Genomic DNA, 23,173 nt, shown 5'->3' with positions numbered 1-23,173 from the left:
TCAGGTGCATTCAAGAGCCGGTGCATGCCCAGTACTTGCCAACAGTGCGTAACAGAGACGTGACCGATCGCCCTTGCGGCTAACGAGCCGATCAGTGGTGAAGAGGATAAAAGTAAAGGTGACCTCTAGCGGGGCGGGCATCCGCTAGTTCCAGGTATGAGCACTCGACTAAGTAATCTCTTCTTTGATTGGACAGCATCCTTGCCTAGCATGTGAGATGGTCCCGTGTTCAACCCCAGGCACTGGATAATGGTTAACCAGCTCAATTGACGAATTGTCCTTGTTTTTGGCAGAAGCGGATCCAGGGCGGTCCTGGGGTCTGGACGCCCCCTTTTCATCAGAAAATTCCAATACTTTTTCTCTAATGCAGTATTATACTCAGGCGTTTTTGTATCGTACAAAGTCATTACTATTGACCTCAGAATGTCTCCTAATATCAAGTGCACATGGCTTCAAAATGGCCATGATATTTGTCAGATTAAAAAAAAAATTCTGAAGGGGTCCTACAGCCCCCCCCCTCCCCCCCCCAAAAAAAACAGGTGAGTGGGCTCGCTGTGCTCGCCATGTAACCCGCACACACAAGTTATTGGACCCCCTTTATGATATTCATGGATCCGCCCCCAAATGATTATCCCTTGACAAAGTTGACACGGAGTAATACGGCTCGTTAATTTGGGGTGTGGTTGTTGCGTTGGTAACAGCTTCTACATCTTAAATTTATGCAGAGGTGGCTTTAGGGCAGGTCAACCGTTAAAACAGGATATTACCACAAACATTAGGATTTAGCTAATTTAAACTTTCTTAACAGATCAGTAGGAAAGTTAAAAAAAATCCTTATAGCCCAGGCAAAAAAGTAAAATGTGACTTTTGGAACATCTGTGATAATTGAAGTATTTAGGTAATAAAATACAGTAATATTGTAGTGAATCTCTCCCCTACAACTGCGTATCCACATTCCAATGCGACAGTATCCTAGCAACCAGCGAGCTGCTCATGGGGGGGGGGGGTCGCCACGTGCTACGTCTACCCTAGCAAAGGAGTCAAGGAACCGGCGAGTTCCCACGGGTTTACTTCCGGCTGCTGTGTATATAAGCTCTCAGTCTCTCCATTGAGATTACCTCCCAGCTATATCAGCCAGGAAGAAGTAATTGAACCACCTCCTGCCTCAACATACACATTTCTACATAAAACATTACTAGAGGAATAAAGATGAGAGTGACCAACCAGCTCCACTAAGAACCTGGCAGGCCTCTCCATACAGTGTACCTTTAGACTAACACAACTAACACTTAACTAACACCTCAAAAAAAATAAATAAAATAAAATAAAAAAATAAATGTGACTACCCTCCCAGTTACACAAGGACCTGGGCGGGCTCACTAACTCCAACAATAACAAATAATAATAATAAGCAGCATTATATAAATAAACCAATATTAATACAAAGGTCTGACGACCCAAGGGAGCAGAACAAAGACAAAACACCAATAAGAAAGATGAAGCGATCTGGTTGAGCCCAGATTCTTTCTACTCCTACTGTATTTCAGTTTCACCACTTTTCCTTCAACTCCTAATAATCTTCTTTCACCTCTTAACTAAAGACTTCGTATCGTATCGTATTGAGATTCATTCTACCCTACATTCCTGAATACGCAACACCTCCTCCAAGCAAGCTCCTCGCTGTCCAGCTCTCATTCAACCTGGAGGACAGCAACACGCAACATCTCCTCTAACGAAGCTCCTGCACAGATACCTCCTCAAGCACGCTACTCACTGAACGTGTCTTCTGAGCAAGCTTCTCACCACACGGCATCTCCAGCATCAGACTGTCTTGTATATAATATATTTTATATAAGAAAACCACCACCTAGAGTTTCCATCCATCCATCCTGAGTGCTAGACAACATAACCTCACGTAACCCTACAATATAAATATGATTTTGTGATAATCTTCTGTACTTCGCCGAGTAAATAATAGTTATGAAAAGCGAATTATATTTAGTTTTAATATTGATGATTTTTCATCTGCCCGACTTTAGAAACAAATAAATATGCACGACCTATCCGTAACTTGTTTTATAATCATTTATCATGGCCATATTTGTACCATTATATTTTTTATGAATTTTATGGGAAGTTCACGTAAAAAAATAATATTTATTCGTATGTGATCAATCTCTAAATATTAAGGCATTTTAATTATAATTTCTGGAATGGGCGGGGTGGGGCGTGGGAGGAAGGCTAGCGTATGGTGCTTGTGTGAATTCGTCTTTAATGCAATATTTCCAAAATAGGTCAGATTTTTTTCATATACAGTATTATATATTTCTAAATTCTCTCCCCGGTCCCCTCTTCCGACTGCGAAGATTTACCTACTGTGTCTTAACATGAACTTCAATCTGATCTGGACATTAGGTACGCACTGAGGTAGTCCACTTAATTTCAGCTGTGTTTAACAACTTTGGAAACTTACTCAAGTACTGTATACTTAGCTAGTCAGCCGTGTACCCCTAGTAATAGTCGACCATGACCAAGCAACTCCTTAGATAACTTAGATAACGCCCTTTTATCTTATATCAATCACAAAAATACTTGAGGACGGTGAACTGTATATATATATATATATATATATATATATATATATATATATATATATATATATATATATATATATATATATATATATATATATATATATATATATATATATATATATATATATATATATGCTATAAAACCAAAAGAAACGCTTGGGGTCTAGAGAGAAATACGATACGATACGAAGTCTTTAGTTAAGAGGTGAAAGAAGATTATTAGGGGTTGAAGGAAAAGTGGTGAAACTGAAATACAGTAGGAGTAGAAAGAATCTGGGCTCAACCAGATCGCTTCATCTTTCTTATTGGTGTTTTATCTTTGTTCTGCTCCCTTGGGTCGTCAGACCTTTGTATTAATATTGGTTTATTTATATAATGCTGCTTATTATTATTATTTTTATTATTGTTGGAGTTAGTGAGCCCGCCCAGGTCCTTGTGTAACTGGGAGGGTAGTCACATTTTTTTTTTTTTTTTGAGGTGTTAGTTAAGTGTTAGTTGTGTTAGTCTAAAGGTACACTGAGAGAGAAATACAAATCAAGGTGTATATATATACATACAGAGGAGGGTGAGACCAGGTCCACAGTGTTAGGACAGGCCAGGAATCCAATGCTCTGTTTGTTCATTTGAGGGATAACAAGCATTGCATTGACTGGGATAATGCCTCCTCAATATTACCATGTAATTCAATTGATAGTAGGAACATCATAGAATCTAGTCTTATTAAACATACAGAAGCATTCAACATGAATTTAAGTAACGGCATGTACAAGCTGGACAATTTTGTAATTAAGAAGATTTGTAACCAGGTGAGAAGGCCGGGTCACTTGACCATCTGACTTGACCACCAACCGTTGTGTGCTATTTCAAGATTAGTAGGGTCATTACCTAATACCTGACCATTGTGGACCTGGTCTCACCCTCCTCTGTATATATATACACCTTGATTTGTATTTCTCTCTCTAGTCTGTACTCACCCCTGAAGATGTGAATTACACGAAAGCGCTTGGGAACTTCGCGTTTTCTTCTTTCCTTGTGGTTATCAGCATATATATATGTGTATATATATATATATATATATATATATATATATATATATATATATATATATATATATATATATATATATATATATATATATATATATATATATATATATATATATATATATATATATATATATATATATATATATATATATATATATTGACAATTTTACTGACTATCTGTGTATTTATCTGAGAGATGGTGAAACATGACCGGGCACTGCGCTACCCGATGCTCTCTCGTCTTAATGTAAACAAACATGGGAGGGAAGACAGTCGCTTATTTTTATGATCCGGACGTCGGGAATTTTCATTATGGTAAGTAATATTTAATATGAAATATGAGTTTATAGAATATAGTTTAAGAAGTTGTGTGAGTCTCAACAAAATAATTGGCCACTATGTACAGTAACTGAGTGTGTGAGGTCATCCTATACCAACTTGTCTTACGTCTCTAGGTCTTCTGTAATATAGATATTGTTGACATGAACATCACATAATACAATGCAGGAGTTATTTTCCATATACCCACAAAAGATTATTACCCACTGAACTTGACGGTATGTACTCAGCTATGGTCTTTTGGTCACCCTATAAGAAAGGAGAATTCCCGGCCCCCGAGGCAGCGCAATGCGTCTTCACAAGACATCCATGAAGTGAAAAACCCGTCCTTCTGGGAGTTACTGCTACATCTAGACCTGTACTCACAGCAGAGGAAGAGTGATAGTTGCATAGTTAGTGTTGGTTGTATTTCTCACTACAAGTCATGGGTTTGGGTCTTACCCGGGTCACATGTGGGGAGAGTGTCCCTACCAAACATCATAGGTGGGCTCCAGGCACTCCGGTTTCCTCCTGCATTAACAATGGACAAAATGGCCATAACAAAGAATAGACAAACTGTCCAAATGGCTAGTAAGATGATAAATGGTGAAGTGATAAATAAATACAGGTTGAAGCTCCCATATCCGGTATCATGCCAAATGTCTACCTACGACTTTCGTAAGTCACGCCTGTGCGGTGGCTGTGATCAGCAGTTGAGCTAACTGGTGAAGCCTATATTGTGTGGTGCTTATTGTGTGTTGCTAATATTGTGTGATGCTCAGTGTGTGGTGGTAATAATAATATGGTATGTTCATTGTGTGGTGATAATGTTGAGTGGTGCTTTACCAGTTAGCTCCACTCTGCCTCGCTCCTGGTTGCGGCCACTGTGCAGAGGTGTGACTTATTCGTAGTGGTAGATATTTTGCAAGACACAGTACTCTAACATACAGCAATTCCCCTCCAAAAATGGCACTGTGTTTGGATATTCCTTTATCCAGAAAACCTAAAGAACAGTAAAGTCGGATGGTAACGTGAAAGAAAATTCTACTACCCGGCAAACCTCCCATAAAGCGTCAGCATCTTGTAGTTTCGCCTGTTGGTTGCTAATGTTTTGGTGGTGTACCAGTCGCTCTTGCCTTGTAGTTTGTTTGTTTGAATTAACAGTTGATAGTGGTGCTGTGCTTATTTAAGCGTTACAGTTTTATTGTACCCTTATTAAACTGAACAATGGCTCCCAATTGTGTGTTTACATACAAGTACAGGCAGTGGTGGGCACGGTTCCGCTAATCCGCTAACCGCTAATTAGCGAAGCTAACTTTCTTGTTAGCGGATTAGCGTTTTCGCTAACTTTGGAAACCATTAGCGGACCAATTAGCTTCCGTTAAATTTAGTTCAGCTAACAAAATTTATACATATTTGTTCCTGTTTGTTGTAAGAGTGTGACGCCGCGACGCGTGTTTCCAACAGCCAGTCAGGCACCCTTAGCTGACTGCGTGTTAGTACATGTAAACATGAATGGAATTTTTCGATTACCCGTATTAAAGTTTAGTACTTTTTTTTTTTACAGTGAATAAAGACTGTCAGTGTATGTTGAAAGAATCATAGAATGTAATTATAAACTAATGTATAATTTCATTTCTCATTTATTTGTAAATTTAATTGGGATTTTTTGTGTCAATATATTTGGTTATGCTAAGTACTGCATAAGCTCATAACCAGGATGTCATCCAAGGTGTACGCCAAACAAAATTGTCTAACAACTTACTTTTCATTAAAGTTTAGAGTTTTCTGTTTATTTATATAACTAAGACCAACAATACGGTAAGTTATTTAAAAATGCACTGGTATAATGACTAAGACCAACAACAAGTTATATAAAAATGCACTGGTATAATGTGTATGTGGTTGGTATTGCATATTTACATGAATTATGAATTAGGCCGATAGGTTGTATGAGAATGCAAATTAATTATTTGTGAAATTGTGTACAGTGTACACCTTGATAAGTTGGTCATCATCTGATCTTGGCATGATGCTATTTGCTACCTATGCTATACAGTACAATAGTTTTTGGATTCGTTTAATACTTTCTGTCTTTTCGTACAGTAAGTAAAGATTATAAAGTGTATGTTGAAACTCGAATGTAAACTAATGTTTAATTTCATTTGTTCATTTAATTATTTGTGTACACCTTGATCATCATCTGATCTTGGCATGCTATACCTTTTTGGAAAGCTCTATGTCTAAGCTACAAGACAACATATGAAAATTTCAGCTCTAGGTCTGTTTTTAAGGGTTTTAGAGCCCTCCCCCCCCCCAAAAAAAAACGAAGCTAAATTCACATAATAAAAGTTAGCGGTTAGCATTAGCTTCCGCTAATTTTTTTAGCTGTTTAGCGGTTTAGCGTTAGCGAAGTTAACTTTTTAGTTAGCAGATTAGCGGTTAGTGAAGCTAACTTTTCGTTTAGCTGTGCCCACCACTGAGTACAGGTAAACAGTGTATCGGTAACCTATTACAAGTACAGTATATAAACAAATGCGACTTTCTAAATAACGGCAATTTCCTATATCCGGCTCAGAGTTGGTCCCATGGTTGCTGGATATGGGAGCTTCAACCTGTCGTAATATGTGTACAGTATGGAAAATACAGCTTCAATAGAGAAAATACCGACTCCTCGACCCAGCAATGAGACATGTTTCCTTAGAGGTATTTTTTATTTTGTATTCACTGGTGATAATCATTTCTTGTGCATACAGTATACCTCATTTTGAGTTATGACCCCTTTCTCCTTCACCCCAGTAGGTAAGATTATTAATTAGGTTAGGTTGTCTTTTAGGCTGGGTTTGGTTATGTAGTTTAGATTGGGTTAGGTTGAGTTAATGTTTGTAACACTGCTCCAATATTCTGTGGAGAGTTTGGGCATTTGTAATATTACCACCAGCTACTGAGAGCTGTGAAAAAAACATTTTAAACTAAGAATTGATAAAGATAAGGTAAAATACTTTGTTTTGTGTTTTAACCCCATGTTTTCCCCTCAATGACCAAATTGACATTTTGCATGCAGTGACCATCTATTTTGGGTGTACTTCCAACTCGGCCCATCTTAAATAACCAACTCGGCCCACCTTGCACACTTCAAACAAGAAGCTGACTAGAGGTTCAGGAATGAGTTTAAGATATGTTTTATGTCTCATTTGGTTACCGAAATACGAAGAGTGTGAATGAGTGAATACTGAGGGTTCAATCGGTATGAAGGACGAATTTTATGAGTTTATGTTAGTAGAACTTGATCAATGAACCATGATTCACATTCGTAACTTGTGCTTCTCCAGGTGATTTCGAATAAGGTTTGAAATTATTGCTTCCAGCAATTTGCCTACAATTGATGTTAAACTGATTGGACAGTACTGTAGTTAGAGGGTAGTGATCTATTTCCCTTCTTGAAAAAGGTATTACACTCGCTATCCTCCAGGATTCTGGCACTACACCCGTTTTTAATGACATGTTAAAAAATTTGCTGAGGACATGCTAAGCTCTCCCTTACATTCCTTTAATACTCTGGTAAATATCTCATCGGGACCTGGTGACTTACAGGCAGTCCCCGACTTACGCCAGGGTTAGGGACGCAAATCCAGGTCGCAAGTCGAAAATGTGAAAATAATACATAGAAAATCTAAAATGGGTGTCTCTTTTTCTTCTCAGCACTACAAAACTCACTTTTAAGCTTGCCAGCCAATTTAAAGGGAATTACAAATGAAAATCTTGTCAGTAAACAGCGCAATCACTAACGTCAGGACTCGAAAATACGTAATTTGAAAAAAAATTATACGACTGAGGCGGTCGTAAGTCCGGGTGGTCGTACGTCGAGTAGGTCGTGAGTCGAGGAATACCTGTTTTAGGCTTTAGCTTGTCTATTTGCATACTAACATCGTTACTATTCACTATTATCTCGCTTAATCTATTTTCATCACCATCTCTGTATATAGTCGGTGTCTCGGGTATCATATTTAAATTTTCGGTTGTGAAAACTGTTGAAAAATACCTGTTCTGATTATTGCTCATTTCTCCGTCGTTGTCAGTTAGCTCGCCGGTATTGTTCCAATCTTGTCTCTTGTTTTAGTTTGATACATTTGAAAAAATCCCTTGGGGTTTATCTTCACCTCCCTTGCATCCTTCAGTTCATTATTCCTCTTTGCTTTTCTTATCTCGGTCTTAACCCCACTCAGACCTAAACTTCACTATTTATTCTCCAACCAATAGCCTTCCTTTGGCCAATAATATTCTTTAAATAATTATTTATCCATTTGGGGGTCATTGTTATTTGATCCGATTTTTCTGTATGGCGTGTTCTGCCTTTGTGCATTAAGTAACTCATTACAATAAGTCCTCATATAACGTCGCCCCGCTTAACCTTGTTTCGGTACTACGTCGCTACTGTTTAGATATCAATAATTCGTTTAACGTCGTTTTTGCATCGTCACGGACTACTTTTTACGGCACATCACCCCCTCTCGTCTGGCCATTCTACCTCACTAGCGCAACAGCACAGCATCCCCAGGCGACGCCAGGCCAGTCTCTGTTACGCTGCCACATCATTCGTGTGTGCTTAAATGTTTTTGCTTCCAAGCGCCCATCAAGTGCGACTGATGCTAGTGTTGTGAAGAAGCAACATAAGACCATTAGCTTTGCTATGAAAATGGAGGTTTTAAACCAGGAGGAGGAGTCACCTGTCGGGTCTCAGTGACTCTCCACCCTCCTCCTCCACTCCACTACCCACCACACACTCGCTCCACCACCTCCATCCATCAGTGAATACAATACAAAATTATTGATTTTATTTATATACATATATATAATATTTTCTATAAAAATGCCATTGAATTTCTGTGTATATGTAATTTATTTCATGGGGCAAAGGGAGGCTCAGGAATGTAATTATTCATTGTTATTTAAGGTCATGAGAAGTTTCCAAATGTTCGTATATTTTCTTAAATAATGAAGAAAATTTATGTGAGAATCTTGTGGCAGTTGTGGTTGCAGAGTTGCCATTTCATTAATATAATTGCTTCATTATTTAAGCAAATATACGAACATTTGGAAACTTCTCATGACCTTAAATAACAATGAATAGTTTATTATTATAAAAATTCTACCTTTGATTTGTTTAATAATTATCCTGACAGTGATACAGCCAAAAACAGATCCACCAATCACAAACACCTTTACATACAACCTTCCTTTACCAAGTATTACCAAGTAATATTGCGAGCACGAGACCCAGGGTGGGTTCGGTGCATCTTTGGCTGACTGTACATTAATATATTAATAAGATAGAATTGAAGAGATAGATAATAACAAATCAATTCCCCCCCTCCCCTTACAAGCTACAGTATGCTGCTATTTATCATTGTACTTTTATCATTCATGCACAAAAATTTTAACCTAAGTGGTCCAAGATGGTCCGAGTTGGCAATGGGCCGAGTTGTACTCTAACCGCTATTTCGTGCACAAACTATTGACTCATTTCAAAATAACCTAAGAACTGAATCTGAGTTTGTTGCCATTTTCATTAAATAACGATAAACTATTTTTCAACAGGTCCTGGACACCCTATGAAACCACATCGTCTATCAATTACACACAGTCTTGTCCTCCATTATGGCTTATACAAGAAGTTGCAGATATACAGGCCTTATCGAGCAAATTTTCATGACATGACTAGGTAGGTATGGAGTGAATGTAATCTTAGGTTCTTAATTCATATAATGTGGACAACTTCCCAAAATATAGCTACAGTACATCCCTTCAGATATACAGTATGCTAAGATAATATCCATCATTTTTCTCTTGCTGATATACCAGTTTAGACACACAAAAGTAAAAATGATTGTGTTTAGTATTCATAAAACTGGCAAACAAATGAAACTAGATATGCTGGCAGCTTGTTGAAGTTGGCAGTGATGTTATGTGGTGCTTCTCTATTTAAACAATGAAAAAGATGCTAGAATGTACCAATACTGTAACTTTCTCTTTTCCAGATTTCACTCCGAAGAATACATAGACTTTCTGATGAGAGTTTCACCACAAAATGTCCAGAACTTCACTAAAAATTTAGGACAGTTTAACATGGCTGATGACTGGTAAGTTTCAGATGCTTTTTATTACTGTTTGTCTCAAATACAATAGTGTTGTCTTGCATCACATCAGCAACTTTGAATATGAGTACATTTTGCATAAGTATTTTCAAAGTTGTGGTGGGAGAAATTAATTGTTAAATTTTTGGTATAAATAGAGTACAGTACATGTACTCTACTGAGTACTGTACAGTATTATAAAAAATCAGTGATAGTTCTGAATTCCAGTGATTCATATTCACTGTAAGCAATTATATAACTATATTTTCAGCTGCCATGCTCTTTTAATAAACCATTTATTATTATTATTATTTTTATTATTATTATTATTATTATTATTATAATAATTGTTAATTTTTAAGGCAGTTCCATGTTACAGCAGACATGGAGCAAAATAAAGGCAAAATTTGCACTTACCATTAAATGTTTTAACTGTAATTAGTCTATAAATGTAATGTTGAGAAGTAAGTTAGTTTTCATGTCATTGAGAAGGTGTCTTTATTGTCAATTGTAATCAGGTCTAGGCATGCCTGGTGGAAAAGAAACAAGATTTGTATACAGTGGTGAAAATGTAATAGTGTTACTACTTTTTTAACCTATAAGAATTAGCTTCTGTTTGTTATTAACCCATGATTAGTAATCCAGTGAAAGCTTGAAATTCTGTGTCCTTTTGTTGGGTGGGATTTGCAATATACCAGTAGGACAGGACTGTGACTGCTTTTTGCTTAATTTACAAGATACGCTGCTCCTGATTATGTAAATGAATAAAAAGACTTTGAGAATGTAAGGTAAAACAGGTAGACTAAGGAGGAAATGCTGAGTATTGGAGTACAGAAAGAGTGTTTAGGGGCAAGCATACTGTACCTGATGGACTTTTAAGTAAAAAATCAATCTTATTATATTAAAAAAGGCAAACATAGGTGGTATTTGCTGCAAGTGGAAATCCTAACCAGAAGTATGACATTTTATTAAGATATTCAGTTGTATTTTACTAGTTATGCTCTTATTGTGTACTGTACTCTTCTTTTTTTTTTCTTTTTTTTCAAATACCTCGAATGATATTCTTTAATTTTTTTTCTTATACCCAACAGCCCTGTCTTTGATGGCCTGTATGACTTCTGTTCCATGTACACTGGGGCATCCCTGGAGGGTGCAGTTAAACTAAACCATAATTGCTGTGATGTTGCTATTAATTGGTCCGGAGGATTGCATCATGCCAAGAAATTTGAAGCCTCGGGTTTCTGCTACGTTAATGATATTGTAATAGCAATCTTGGAAATGTTAAAGTGAGTTGTTGTTGTTTTAAAATTTTAGGTCTAATCCATCATCTGAAGTGTTTCTAATTATTTTGTCATTTTTTTTTCCTATTATGATGCAATTGCAAGGTGATATGTGGTAATCTTAATTCTTTGTACAGTATTCAACAAGTAGTGGGTTAACTCACTCCTTTTGCAGGATTGCTAGTTTACCCAGAAGTTGTTCCACCATTGGCAAGTGCATCTATAAGTAAACTCCTTTTATTGTTGAATTTGTAAGGATTTGTGTAAAAGGAAGGTCCTGTCAAGGAACTGAACCCATAACCATTTATTTGTGTGGTGAATTTTTTACTTCTGATCTAAGGAGCTACTTGGTGATTTCTTATAGAGACAAAAAAGAGTAAAATTGTGATGAAGATTGACAGAAATGGTTGGGGATCTTAAAGGAGGAAATGAGACATGGGAAATTTTATAGGAATTGTTGTAAGCAGAAGGTAAAATATATAAATGTGTGTGTGTGTGGATGCATGAATATGTGTTTCTATGCATTTTTAAAAGAAAAAGGAGCAAGGAAGGCAAAATCAGTGTTCAGAATTAACTGCAGTAATATTTGCAAAATGCTTGAAGAAATGGGTTAACTTTTATGAGTGTTTGGGTAAAATTTGTTACTTTGCTTTCCCAATGGGAAGTAAACTTGAATTTGTACCAGTATGCAGAGGTGTATTTTTTCAGATTCTGGGTAAAAATTATTTGTTACTTTCAGGTATCACCCCAGAGTACTGTACATTGATATTGACATCCATCATGGTGATGGAGTACAGGAAGCCTTCTACCTCACTGACAGAGTCATGACAGTGTCCTTCCACAAATATGGAAACTACTTCTTCCCTGGCACAGGTTGGTCTTATAGAGTAGAACTAAACATCCTTAGCATCCTAAGGTCTTAGCACATAATTTGGGGAACTTTTTATTATGGTCCTAACATGTACATTTTGTTCTTTGCTTGCCTCTTTGGAGTCTATGAGTGTGGTGAAAAATGTGCTGCCAAACTATTACTGTGGGAAAAGTCCTGGATTAAATTTTCTCCTATATTTGATTCTTTATTTCATTCACATAGGAACATCATTTGGTGGTGTGTCACATAGTTACAGTACCCTTTGTATTTTACCATTTTCCTATTTATTAAAGCTTTTTTTTGTCAATTTAACAATTAATAGGTTTTTTTTTTTAGGTGACATGTTTGAAATTGGACATGAGAGTGGCAGATATTATTCTGTTAATGTGCCCCTCAAGGAAGGTATTGATGATTCGAGCTACACCCAGGTCTTTAAGCCTGTTATTGAGGTAAATACAACAGTTTTCTCCATCTGCAAATTTAGATGTTAATTTAGAACAAGACTTACCAAACTTATGCTAAAATACAAATCATGTGCATAAAGAATATTAATTTATCATATTTTAATTGACCTTCCACATTTTCAGTTTTAGAGTACAGTACGCAAAAATCTTGATGAACTTAATTAGAAAATTGAAGATTCATATTTCCTTTAATGTGCCATGTACTGTTATTATTTAATGCTTTTATATCACAAAGTTGTTGTAAGAACAAGCCCAGTTCAATGTCATCAGTGTCTTTGTCTGAGTAATAAAGGACAAGCTATGTTACGTGCTTCAACGATCATGTTGGTGAATACAGTAGAACGTCGATATAACGCGAGATACGTTCCAAGAGAGGTCGCTTTAAATCAAATTCGCACTGAATCAAAGTGTTGTTTCAATATAATAATTTAGTTTGGTACTTGAGAGAAACACAGAATACTAAAAAGACTTTTATTAACTAATAAATATGAGAAAAATATATGGTGTAATGATATATATGCAGCAAGCACTCCCTGCAGTCGAGTTGAGAGCTGGACGGTACTGTCACTGTGTGGTACTGTACTGTCTGCTGCCTCGCGTCACTGGCCCTCCCCCTGCCCCAACTGAGAGTCTACCCAGATGCACCTCAGCCCATCTAGAATAAACAAAACAATGTTTTTTTAGTATTATGCTAAAACAAACACTCATAACTCAACACAGCTAAAATTATGGGATGCGAAATGGTCTGTTTACTAGCGATCAGCTGATGTGAGAAGGTGGTTGCACTGGCGCCGCACACCACCCGCCTCTCGTCTGCCTCACTCCATCCCTACCACTCACCATGCACTTTCACGTTCCTCTCAACTTAGTTTTTAATTACTTTTTGCTATCAAAAATAGATTTTCACTCACCTTTAGTTAGGCAAGTCATCCTCTGAAGATGCAGAGCCCAACTCGACCAGCTCATCATCCACATCACTGTCTAATGGTGTGGCTGTGGAGGCTTAGATTTTCTGCTCCAGTGTAATTGTCTGCCTTGATTTCTTGGTCTTTTGGGAAGTTAATGATGTAGTAGCTGGCCTCTTGGACATAGTGGTGATGTTTGATGCACGTGGTAGAAGGAGATAGTGTCACACAGTATGTCCATTCACTAGAGCGTCAGCATGAGAACTGGGGATGTGGGAGGGTGGCAGGCAGCCTTGTAGCGTGCCCAGAGACGCGTCTAGCGGGAAACATTAGGCACGAAACTTAAAATAGTGTGTATTTCCGTATGATGCACCAGATTTGACTCGCGTAAAATAGGAAAGATTCTCTTTAAATTGATACGGCGTCCTTAATTGTGGGTGTCGCTTTAAATTGACATTTTACTGTATAATGGTTTGGTGTGGGGGTAAACACAAGGAAACTGATTATTTAAGTAATTGTTTGATTTGGGGGATTATATTTTCTATATCATTTTAACAGGCTGTTATAGAGTTCTATCGTCCAACGGCAATTGTCCTCCAGTGTGGTGCAGACTCTCTCTCAGGTGACCGTTTAGGTTGTTTCTCACTCTCCACCAAAGGCCACGGGTAAGAGTTTTTTCAGCTTTGACATGTTTGTGTTGAGAATGTAGATACAGTAGTAGTAGAAAATTATTATGTTTGTCTTTACAGGAGAACCATTGTGGGAAAGTCGAGAGATTTTTCACACCGATAGTGTTTCATTGGCCACCCTAAAACTGTATACCACATTGTTACCTTGGCTGTGGTTTTGTAAGGTGTTTTCCCTGGTGGAAATACTGTATTCAAGGGCTTCTACCTGCCTCACTTAAACTGTGACAAAATGAGTGGTCAGAGTAGCATTAACAGTACAGTACTTCTTCATTCAGTCATATTTAAATGGATTCCAACACCCATAAAAAAAAAGAACTGTAAGTACTGTTTTTTAATGAGCTGGACTCAACATGACACTGTTAAAGTACACACACACACACACACACACACAGTCCTGCTAACTCTAATATTTTTTATATTCTTGTGGCTGTTATTGTTTTAGCATATTGTACTTTTGTCTTTTAATGCATTTCCTTTCTTAATTTCTCTTTCACCATTTAGATTACAATGAAAGTTTGATTGATTAAATAACTCCAATATGTCCAGTACTTGTTAGTAAAGAAACAGCAGTGAGTGAGTGAGTATTGGTCTTCAAAATGTGATTACTCAGTTTGTCTTTCAAGGCTTTTTTTTTCCTTATACCCTTTATCTGTCTTTTATTGTTTCCTCTCTTGTTTTTGTCATATGAAGCCTCCATTATTTTTTCTTGTGTTTGTTTGCCGATTGAGTGGGACCAAGGTTTGAGATTTTGGGTTTGTTGGTATATGTAATATCTATATTTATGTTTATCAAGGTATATGAGTTTTTGTGGTGCAGTACACCTTTAAAATTTGTCTAACATTTGAAATAATGGTTTCAGATTCACTAATGAATTTATTTTAGATATTTATTTCAACTTTTTTCCTTCAGTGAATGTGTAAACTTCACAAAAAAGTTTGGTGTTCCGTTGCTAGTGTTGGGTGGTGGTGGTTACACTCCCAGAAATGTGGCAAGATGTTGGGCCTATGAGACAGGGCTACTGGTTGACACAGACATGCCAACAGAAATACCTTATAACACAGGTACAGTAGTACAGTACTGTATAGTGGTCCCTCGATTAACCAACACAATTGGTTCCACAGAGTCGTTCGTTAACTGAATCTATTATTTCAATGGGATATTGGGTAATTGGTTCCAACTCACAGAAAAAGTATACGTACAAAGTACTGTATACTGGTAACAGAATTAACAAAACATTAAATATAAACTAAATACAGTACTGTTCTGTACAGTATACAGTACTGTATAATAATAAATAAAAACCAATAGAATACTATACTACATTTTAACTTACTTTGAGGTGTGTATGTCGTATTCCCAGCAGCTTTGTTTACATATCAAACAGCTGATTGTAGAGGCAGTTGATGATGACATGCCATATTCTTTACAGAGTGCATTGGTTCTAATGCCTTCTTCATGTTTCATAATAATTTCTGTACTGTATATTATCAATGTGTTAACTAAATTTCAGAATGACCCAATAATTTTAATGTAAAAATGCAAAAAATATTCAAGAGACCAACAAACTGAATGTTCACTCCACTGTGAACAAAGTTAAACTGAGAGGCGTTGGTGGGTGATTCGATCAGCTGAAGGGCACACAAAAACTGTACCCTGTATTGTATATATTATCAATATATTACCTAAATTAGAATGACCAATAATTTTAATACAGTTAACCCTCACTTTACGCGGTCCCGCATTCCGCGTTTCCATGTTAACGCGGTGCCTTGCCAGAACCTCACGTGCTCACATTACGCGGAGAGTGTCCGGTGCGACGCTATTTTTAGATTCGCGCCGCCCGCCCGCCTGCCTGCCTGCCTCTCCCTCCTCCTCCCTCCGCTTGGGCAAGCGGCGCGGTAAGGTTGCGCAGTGTGTGTCTTTGTTGCCTTATCACTGACGTCATATGACGTATCAGACCTGTGATTGGCCATGCATCCCTACCCCCCTCTGCTGCTAGCTGTAATTGGCTTAAAGTATTATGACGTGTCCACCCGGGGGAGGGAGGGAGGGAGGAAAGACGACGCTTGACCTAGCCGCGGCAGTTTCATCCCTCAAGGCCACTCCGTGTAAACGCGCATCCATTGTTCCGTAAAATGGCTTCCGCCGGACCACAACCCCCAGAGAGAAACCTTTCCTTACCTGGACCCAGCGGCACTAAACCAAAGAAGACACGACGTTCCTTAAGCTACGAGGTGAAGTATAGCACCAGGACACTCGCCCCTACTGTTAGATCGTCACCCCAACGTAAAAGTGGTCTTCCTTCCTCCCAACACTACGTCTTTAATCCAGCCCATGGACCAGGAGTTGATTTGCAATGTGAAAGCTGCATTCTCAACAAAAAAATTCCAGCTCCTGAACGACTACACCAACACCAGGGAAGAGTTGCGTAACCTGAGTGACACCACCACCGGTAGCAAGAGCGAAGAAGATGAGGATCAACAGTTAGAACAGCAAAAAATACTCTTCAAACAATTCTGGAGAGTATTTAACATCAAGAAAGCTGTGGACTTCTTGGTGGAGTCATGGGATCAGCTGTCTATTGCTACAATTCATCACTCATGGAGACATGTGTTGCATGGAATACCAGGTGAGAGGAGGAGTCAATCTGTGACTGGTGAGGTTCAGAATGTTGCAGTAGCAGTGGACCTTGCCAGAGAAGCTGCGCAGACTGTTACAGTTCCAGGCTTCTCCGAGACCACCAACGACGACATCCTGGAGGTGATCAGAGATCCTGAAGTGACTGCCGACGAGATGTTGGAAGAAGAACACGTCAGTGAAGAGGAGGAAGAAGGTGCGTCAGTCTCCGAAGAACACAATTTAAGTCATAGTGATATTAAGGGTGCCATGGAGTGTGCAGAGAAGATGAAGTCCTTCCTTTCCCGCGACAATGACGATGACCGCTATGAAGTCTTCCATACCCGGCTGGTGCAGGCTATGGAGCCGTACATCAAGGTGTATCACGACAACATCAACGCCAGCCGTCAGCAAAGCATAACAGATTTCTTCGCCCGCAACCCACCACAGCCAGCCCAAGCCAGTGATAGTGACAGTGAAGTTGACTTTGAGGGATTTGTCAGGGAAGCCCTGACAACTGTAAGTGACAGTGATGGTGATTCACCTAGTAATGGTGATTCACCTGAGGGCCAGTAATCTGCCCTCTGCCTCGGAACCAGCCTCCATCCCTGTATGCCGACCCATCTCTTCTACTACCGTAAGTGTTACACCTAATTTTTAGTTTTCTAACCTTACCTTTATTTTTCCTATGTTAACCTTTATCTTTCCTAACCTAACCTCTTCTATATTACTTGTTTTTTCATACCATCATAAAGTTAAGATAAAATTTTTACTACAACATAGTTGTGTGTCGTCAAAAAGTGGAGTTTGGGGATCGGCCCGGACTCCATTTCAATTAATCCCATATGTTATGTTATTCACTTTACGCGTTCCTCACTTTCCGCGGTACCCTCCGGGTTACATTAACCGCGTAAAGTGAGGGTTAACTGTATAAAAAAATGCAAAATATTCAAGAGCACAATTTTCTTGATATTTACTCCACTGGAAACGAATGTAAACATAGAACCAATTACTGTATTAGCGGACTAGCCGATCAGCTGATGCGCACAACAAAGCGTGTTTCTCATAAGGCTGTCGTTAATCAAAGTTTTGTTCGTTAATAGAATTGAAAATCCTTATGGGAGCCAATTCGTTAATTGGACCGTTCGTTAATCGAGGGACCACTGTATATTGATTTCCTATTGATGCTGCTCATGTATATATACTGTGTTTATAGTCCTTTCATCATTTAAATAACATCAGAACTACTAAATAGTTTTTACCTGACTTTTCAGAATACTTTCAGTATTTTGCTCCGGATTTTTCCCTTCACCCTGAAGTAATAACCCGTCAAGAAAATGGGAACAGTCGACAGTACCTGGAAGCTATTGTTAAGCATGTACAGGATAACCTCAGAATGGTTCAACATGCACCCAGGTACTCCTTTATTTATACAGTACTGTATTGTTAAACTTTTGTAAATCACTTGCATTTAGTGAATATAACAAGAATTTGGAGTGTTGAGAATTTTACACTGACATGTTTTGACCTTTCAGTCCTCCTCATTTGAGGGAAAGGTCAAAACACATGTTAAGAGTAAAATTTCTAATGTCTGCATGTGTTCCCTTTGCCACCACACTCCCATCTCTCCAAAGGAGTCATATTCAAAGCTGGAGTTCATTTGAATAGTCACAAGAATTTTTTTCTGTTTGCTAATGTGTATTCTCTTTATTATTCAGTGTACAGATGCAGGATGTGCCAAAAGATGGGATGGATATTAATGAGGAGGAAAATGAACCAGATCCTGATTCCCGGCTGCATCTCAGTGAAGAGGATAAGAGGTGAAGAGAATTATTTTGTGTAGTTCTATGCACTCTCTCTCTCTCTCTCTCTCTCTCTCTCTCTCTCTATATATATATATATATATATATATATATATATATATATATATATATATATATATATATATATATATATATATATATATATATATATATATATATATATATATATATATATATATATATAACTTGCTACCATATTTTATTATCAGTTTATTGGGGTGGAATTTGATGCATGGTGCTGAAAAATTGAAGTGTGGAAAAAATTCCTTCTTTGTTGTTATTTTAGTGCCTGTGTTACTTTTACTTAATCCACTACTCATTACTGCCTTTTGAAGGATAATAAGTGGACTACTCAGCCAATACCCTGGATAATGCAGGGTTGGTGTGAAATAACTTAACACATTCAGTAAGCTGTAAAACCCACCTATGTGTCAGTTGTTTGTCACCTACCCAACTATATTCACATTACACTGAGTTTGTTTTTTTACTCTACAGGGTGGAACCTGATAATGAATTTTATGACGGTGAAAAGGATAATGACAAAGACGAAGACCCTGAAGTCACGTCCTCCTCCTCCTCCGCAACTAAAAACTGAATCAGTTCTTGAGAAAGTGAGTGAGCTCAATGCTCCTGGTGAATACTTGAAGCTTAACACTGATATTATTAATTTGATTTATCCAAGACAAGTGAAGCAAATGAATATGTGGAATAGTTTATGATAACTTGTAATGTGACATGAAATATATTAATAGTGATCCAAAGAAAATGGGGGTAACTCGTGAACAGTATACTGTATATCATTTTAAGGTTTAGCTACGTGGAAGTGAATGATGATAAAGTGCAATTTTTAAAAGTTACTCCAGTCAGTGATTCTATGAAATGTTTAAGAATAAATTCTTTTCAATTATATTAGAACATTATTCCTGTACAAATATTGGAATATAACTTTTAGACTAGCTGCTTTTAGAAGATACAGTATATGTACAAGAGGGGGGTTTTCTTAATTTTTTACAAAAAGTCAATATTGGTTAATAGATAGGTTTTATTGTAATGTGTTGTGGAGTTCTTTTTGTAAAAAAAATTACAAAGATTTTGGTATACAGTACAGAACTAACGTTATGTTAGTACCCATAACTAAGATGACCTCAATATAAACAACTGTAAGTTATGTATTTTTATAAACAAATTGAAACCTGATAATAGAATTTGTCATGCATTCCTCAAAGTATTAACCTTTTTTGATAAAAGGAATAATTATGGTATGTGCTAGTTGTACAACTAACAGTCAACTAAATACAATATTGTACAGTTTTTAATAATCTGAGTTCGATATGTGAAATCTGTTACATTCCACAGATCATAAATTTACAGTATACCCTTAATTTCCATGCAGGTTACATTCCTGGAAATCAAAGCTAATATGAAGAAGTTGGGATGTATCCAGGCCCCAAATTTTTGCCCCAGCCCATTATATTTAACAATAATACACTCTCACAACCCCAATTATTAGTCTAAGGATTTGGAGTCTTCATTATGTGTATGATATTAAGGAGTAATTGACCAATAACCCGGCTCTTCAGTAGAGATGGTCGACCCTGTTGTGGCTACGGGCACGCTATTTTTGATAGTTAGTGCTTGTGTTTATGTTGCTCTTGCATCCCTCATTATTTTCATAATATTTTTCTTTTTATGCTGTGATATCTTCCTAGGCATATTCTTTTTTGTCTGCAGATTATTTTTTTGTCTATTTTATTATTCCTTACACTGCAACAGAGCAATGAGAGTTGAGAAGTATACTAGTACAGGTATTCTAGTTAGTCACTGATTTCAGTCTTTACTGGTAACTGCTGTAACCATCAGGTCTATTTTGTTATGATGAGTTACAGCCATTTTGTCTGCATCCTGAGAAGCTGTGTCTTGGGAGCCTTGTGTCCTGGCAATCCTGTGTTCTGCTTCAAATGTTCCAGTAGTAGACCTGAAAATTAAACTTTACATGATTGCTAGAATAATTTCCAAAGATTGCACAGGGTGTTTTGTGATAAATACAAAAATATTCTTGCCATTGTCATGAACGAAATAAAGCCAAATGCAGAGGCAGACTATGATTTCAAGGTAGGAGATAAGGATAACATCAGCACTGGATAGACTACTGTAGTTGTGGCTACCAAATCCATCCATGCATTGTCTGCCCACCTAAGCCTAGTTATTCAGCATTCTTTTGATCATTCTGGCCAGTTTTAATTTTTAACATTCAATGTACAGTAGCTAAAACAACTATCTGTGCAGGTGGGGGTCGATATGCTCCTAAATTGTATGTGTGACTAATGGCAGCCCTCATATACCAATATTTATCGTCCATGGTCTCATATTGTTTCCCACAAAGTATGCACAGATAGTTGTTTTAGCTACTGTATATAGTGAACTATGCCATATGAGTATATGTCCCAACACACACAAAGCCCTCATGTGTAGGCTGAAGATAAAACAAAGAAGCACAATTTATTATAATATACAGCTCCTCCCCGACTCCCGACGAGGTTAGGGACCCAAATCCAGGTCGTAAGTCGAAAATGCTTAAATAATACATTGAATTACCTTTACAATAAACAGGCAGCCTGGAAATGTAAACTGTAAACTGATGGGTATAAATTACATTATCGAGGTATATCATTATCCTGAACTTGAAGACTTTGGAAATTAAGGGTTTACTCTGTGTGTGTGTGTGTGTTTCAGCAAAGAGTTCATTAAATTGGAGGATGAAATCCTTGGACAATTCTAAACCACAATGTCTCTATGGTAAAATGTCAGATTCTTTATAGTTTCCATGTTACAATACATTTAAGATGTTGTCTTAATCAGAGTCAAGTTGATGTGAAACCCCCATAGGTTTTTGTAATCATTTATTCACAGATGTCTTATGTACACCAGTACAGCGTGATACAGATGTCTAACACCGGTGCAATGAGACAAAGGCAGTTACAGGGGGGAGGGGGTTTCACATCAACTTGACTCTGATATATATATATATATATATATATATATATATATATATATATATATATATATATATATATATATATATATATATATATATTCCGACTTACAACGGGGTTAGGGACTGAACTCCAGGTCATAAGTCGAAATGGTCGTAAGCCGAAAATGCTTAAATAATACATAGAAAATCTAAAATGGGTGTCTCTTTTTCTTCTCAGCACCACAAAACTCTCACTTTTAAGCTTAACAGCCATTTAAAGTGAATTACAAACAAAAATTTTGTCTGTGTACTGACGTTGGGACTTGAAAATACGTAATTTGACAAAATATATATATAAAGTAAAATCAACGACCTCACCAGCCAGGACTCGAACCCTCGACCTATTGCGTGTGACCAGGGAACGCTACCACCATGCCACAAGGACACTAAAAGCAATTTTAGACTTTGTTATATTTCACACAAAGCCTGTTATTCGAACTGATGGTGCCGTGAACCTCCAATGGGGATTGCCCGTGCCACTAGGATTGCTTTTAGTGTCCTTTTTATGTTTCTTAACTATTATAATGTTCCTTAATAAAATTTACCATGTGCAGTTCACTTGCTTATAAATACAATAAGTTCCAGCAAGTCAGTCTTAATCTGTACAAAAACCATTAATTGATTTTCAAAATAAAATACATGTATTGCTGTTTTGACTGAATGAGCAGTGCATCTGGTAGTTACCGGTAGTTCAGAGACCTAAGTTTGGTAAGTATCAGTAACTAGACGAGTGTTGTTCATTAGTATGTATGAAGGACTGGCTGCTGTTACTTTCAACCAACACTTTTTTCAATTGTAGATATTATGAAGGGCATTAAGTTTTTCCTTGTAATGAATTATAAATTTTATAATTATTATACATTTATCGTAGTATCGTTATTCCTCATGTGATACGAACTCGGCTGCATACGCCATGGAGCTAGATTCTGAGTGTAAGGAACAGGTGCCTGAAGAAAACATTAACAATCCTAGAAATGTTGTCTTTAGCAGTGTGTAGAAAGAAACTCATACAAGCTGCTTATGAGTTGCAATGATTTAAGTAGACCCCCAACCCTCATGTGACATTTTGCACCATGTAGCCTCCCAAAGTAAATGAAGGTCAAAAGTTGGCTGACGGTTGCAGACATGCTTGCAGCTCTGTTTTTATGATATTACCTTGGTCTTTGCTGCTACAATACTTCGGTGTTTTTCCTCTGTTATATTGGATTAAGTCCTGTATACTCTGATTGTGATAGATTGTAGTTTCTGATTACTGTACTAGTGTATATTGGATATACATTACTGTATTATGATTATTTATATCAGTTATAGATCTTTGAGTCAATCAGCTGGTGAGGTGTGTAATTCTCATTTATTCCATACATGACAGTGTATAGTGTGTTGCAGTATTCATTGACAT

The 23,173-nt window shown here is 37.3% G+C and overlaps 1 protein-coding gene across 3 annotated transcripts; it reads left to right on the top strand.

Moving 5' to 3' along the window:
* Nucleotides 1-3,873: 3,873 nt before the first annotated feature.
* LOC121872705 (histone deacetylase 3-like) lies at nt 3,874-21,502 on the top strand. 3 transcript variants are annotated; one of them, XM_042375705.1, is made up of 12 exons: nt 3,881-3,955; nt 6,537-6,664; nt 9,557-9,680; nt 9,997-10,098; nt 11,184-11,378; nt 12,112-12,245; nt 12,580-12,692; nt 14,171-14,277; nt 15,211-15,362; nt 18,192-18,333; nt 18,636-18,737; nt 19,236-21,502. In XM_042375705.1, the coding sequence occupies exons 2-12, from the start codon at nt 6,595-6,597 to the stop codon at nt 19,333-19,335; spliced, it is 1,341 nt and encodes a 446-aa protein (XP_042231639.1). In that variant the 5' UTR covers nt 3,881-3,955; nt 6,537-6,594; the 3' UTR covers nt 19,336-21,502. The 3 variants fall into 3 exon arrangements, with proteins under 3 accessions (XP_042231640.1, XP_042231639.1, XP_042231641.1); XM_042375706.1 differs by lacking the exon at nt 6,537-6,664 and having other exon boundaries at nt 3,874-3,955; XM_042375707.1 differs by lacking the exons at nt 3,881-3,955; nt 6,537-6,664 and adding an exon at nt 4,236-4,371.
* Nucleotides 21,503-23,173: the final 1,671 nt, after the last annotated feature.

This window comes from Homarus americanus, unplaced genomic scaffold, assembly GCF_018991925.1.
Source record: "Homarus americanus isolate GMGI-L3 unplaced genomic scaffold, GMGI_Hamer_2.0 scaffold39155, whole genome shotgun sequence".
In the NCBI taxonomy this organism is placed as follows: domain Eukaryota; kingdom Metazoa; phylum Arthropoda; class Malacostraca; order Decapoda; family Nephropidae; genus Homarus; species Homarus americanus.
Note: the sequence above shows the minus strand (reverse complement) of the source record. Positions and strands in the feature narration are given on the sequence as shown.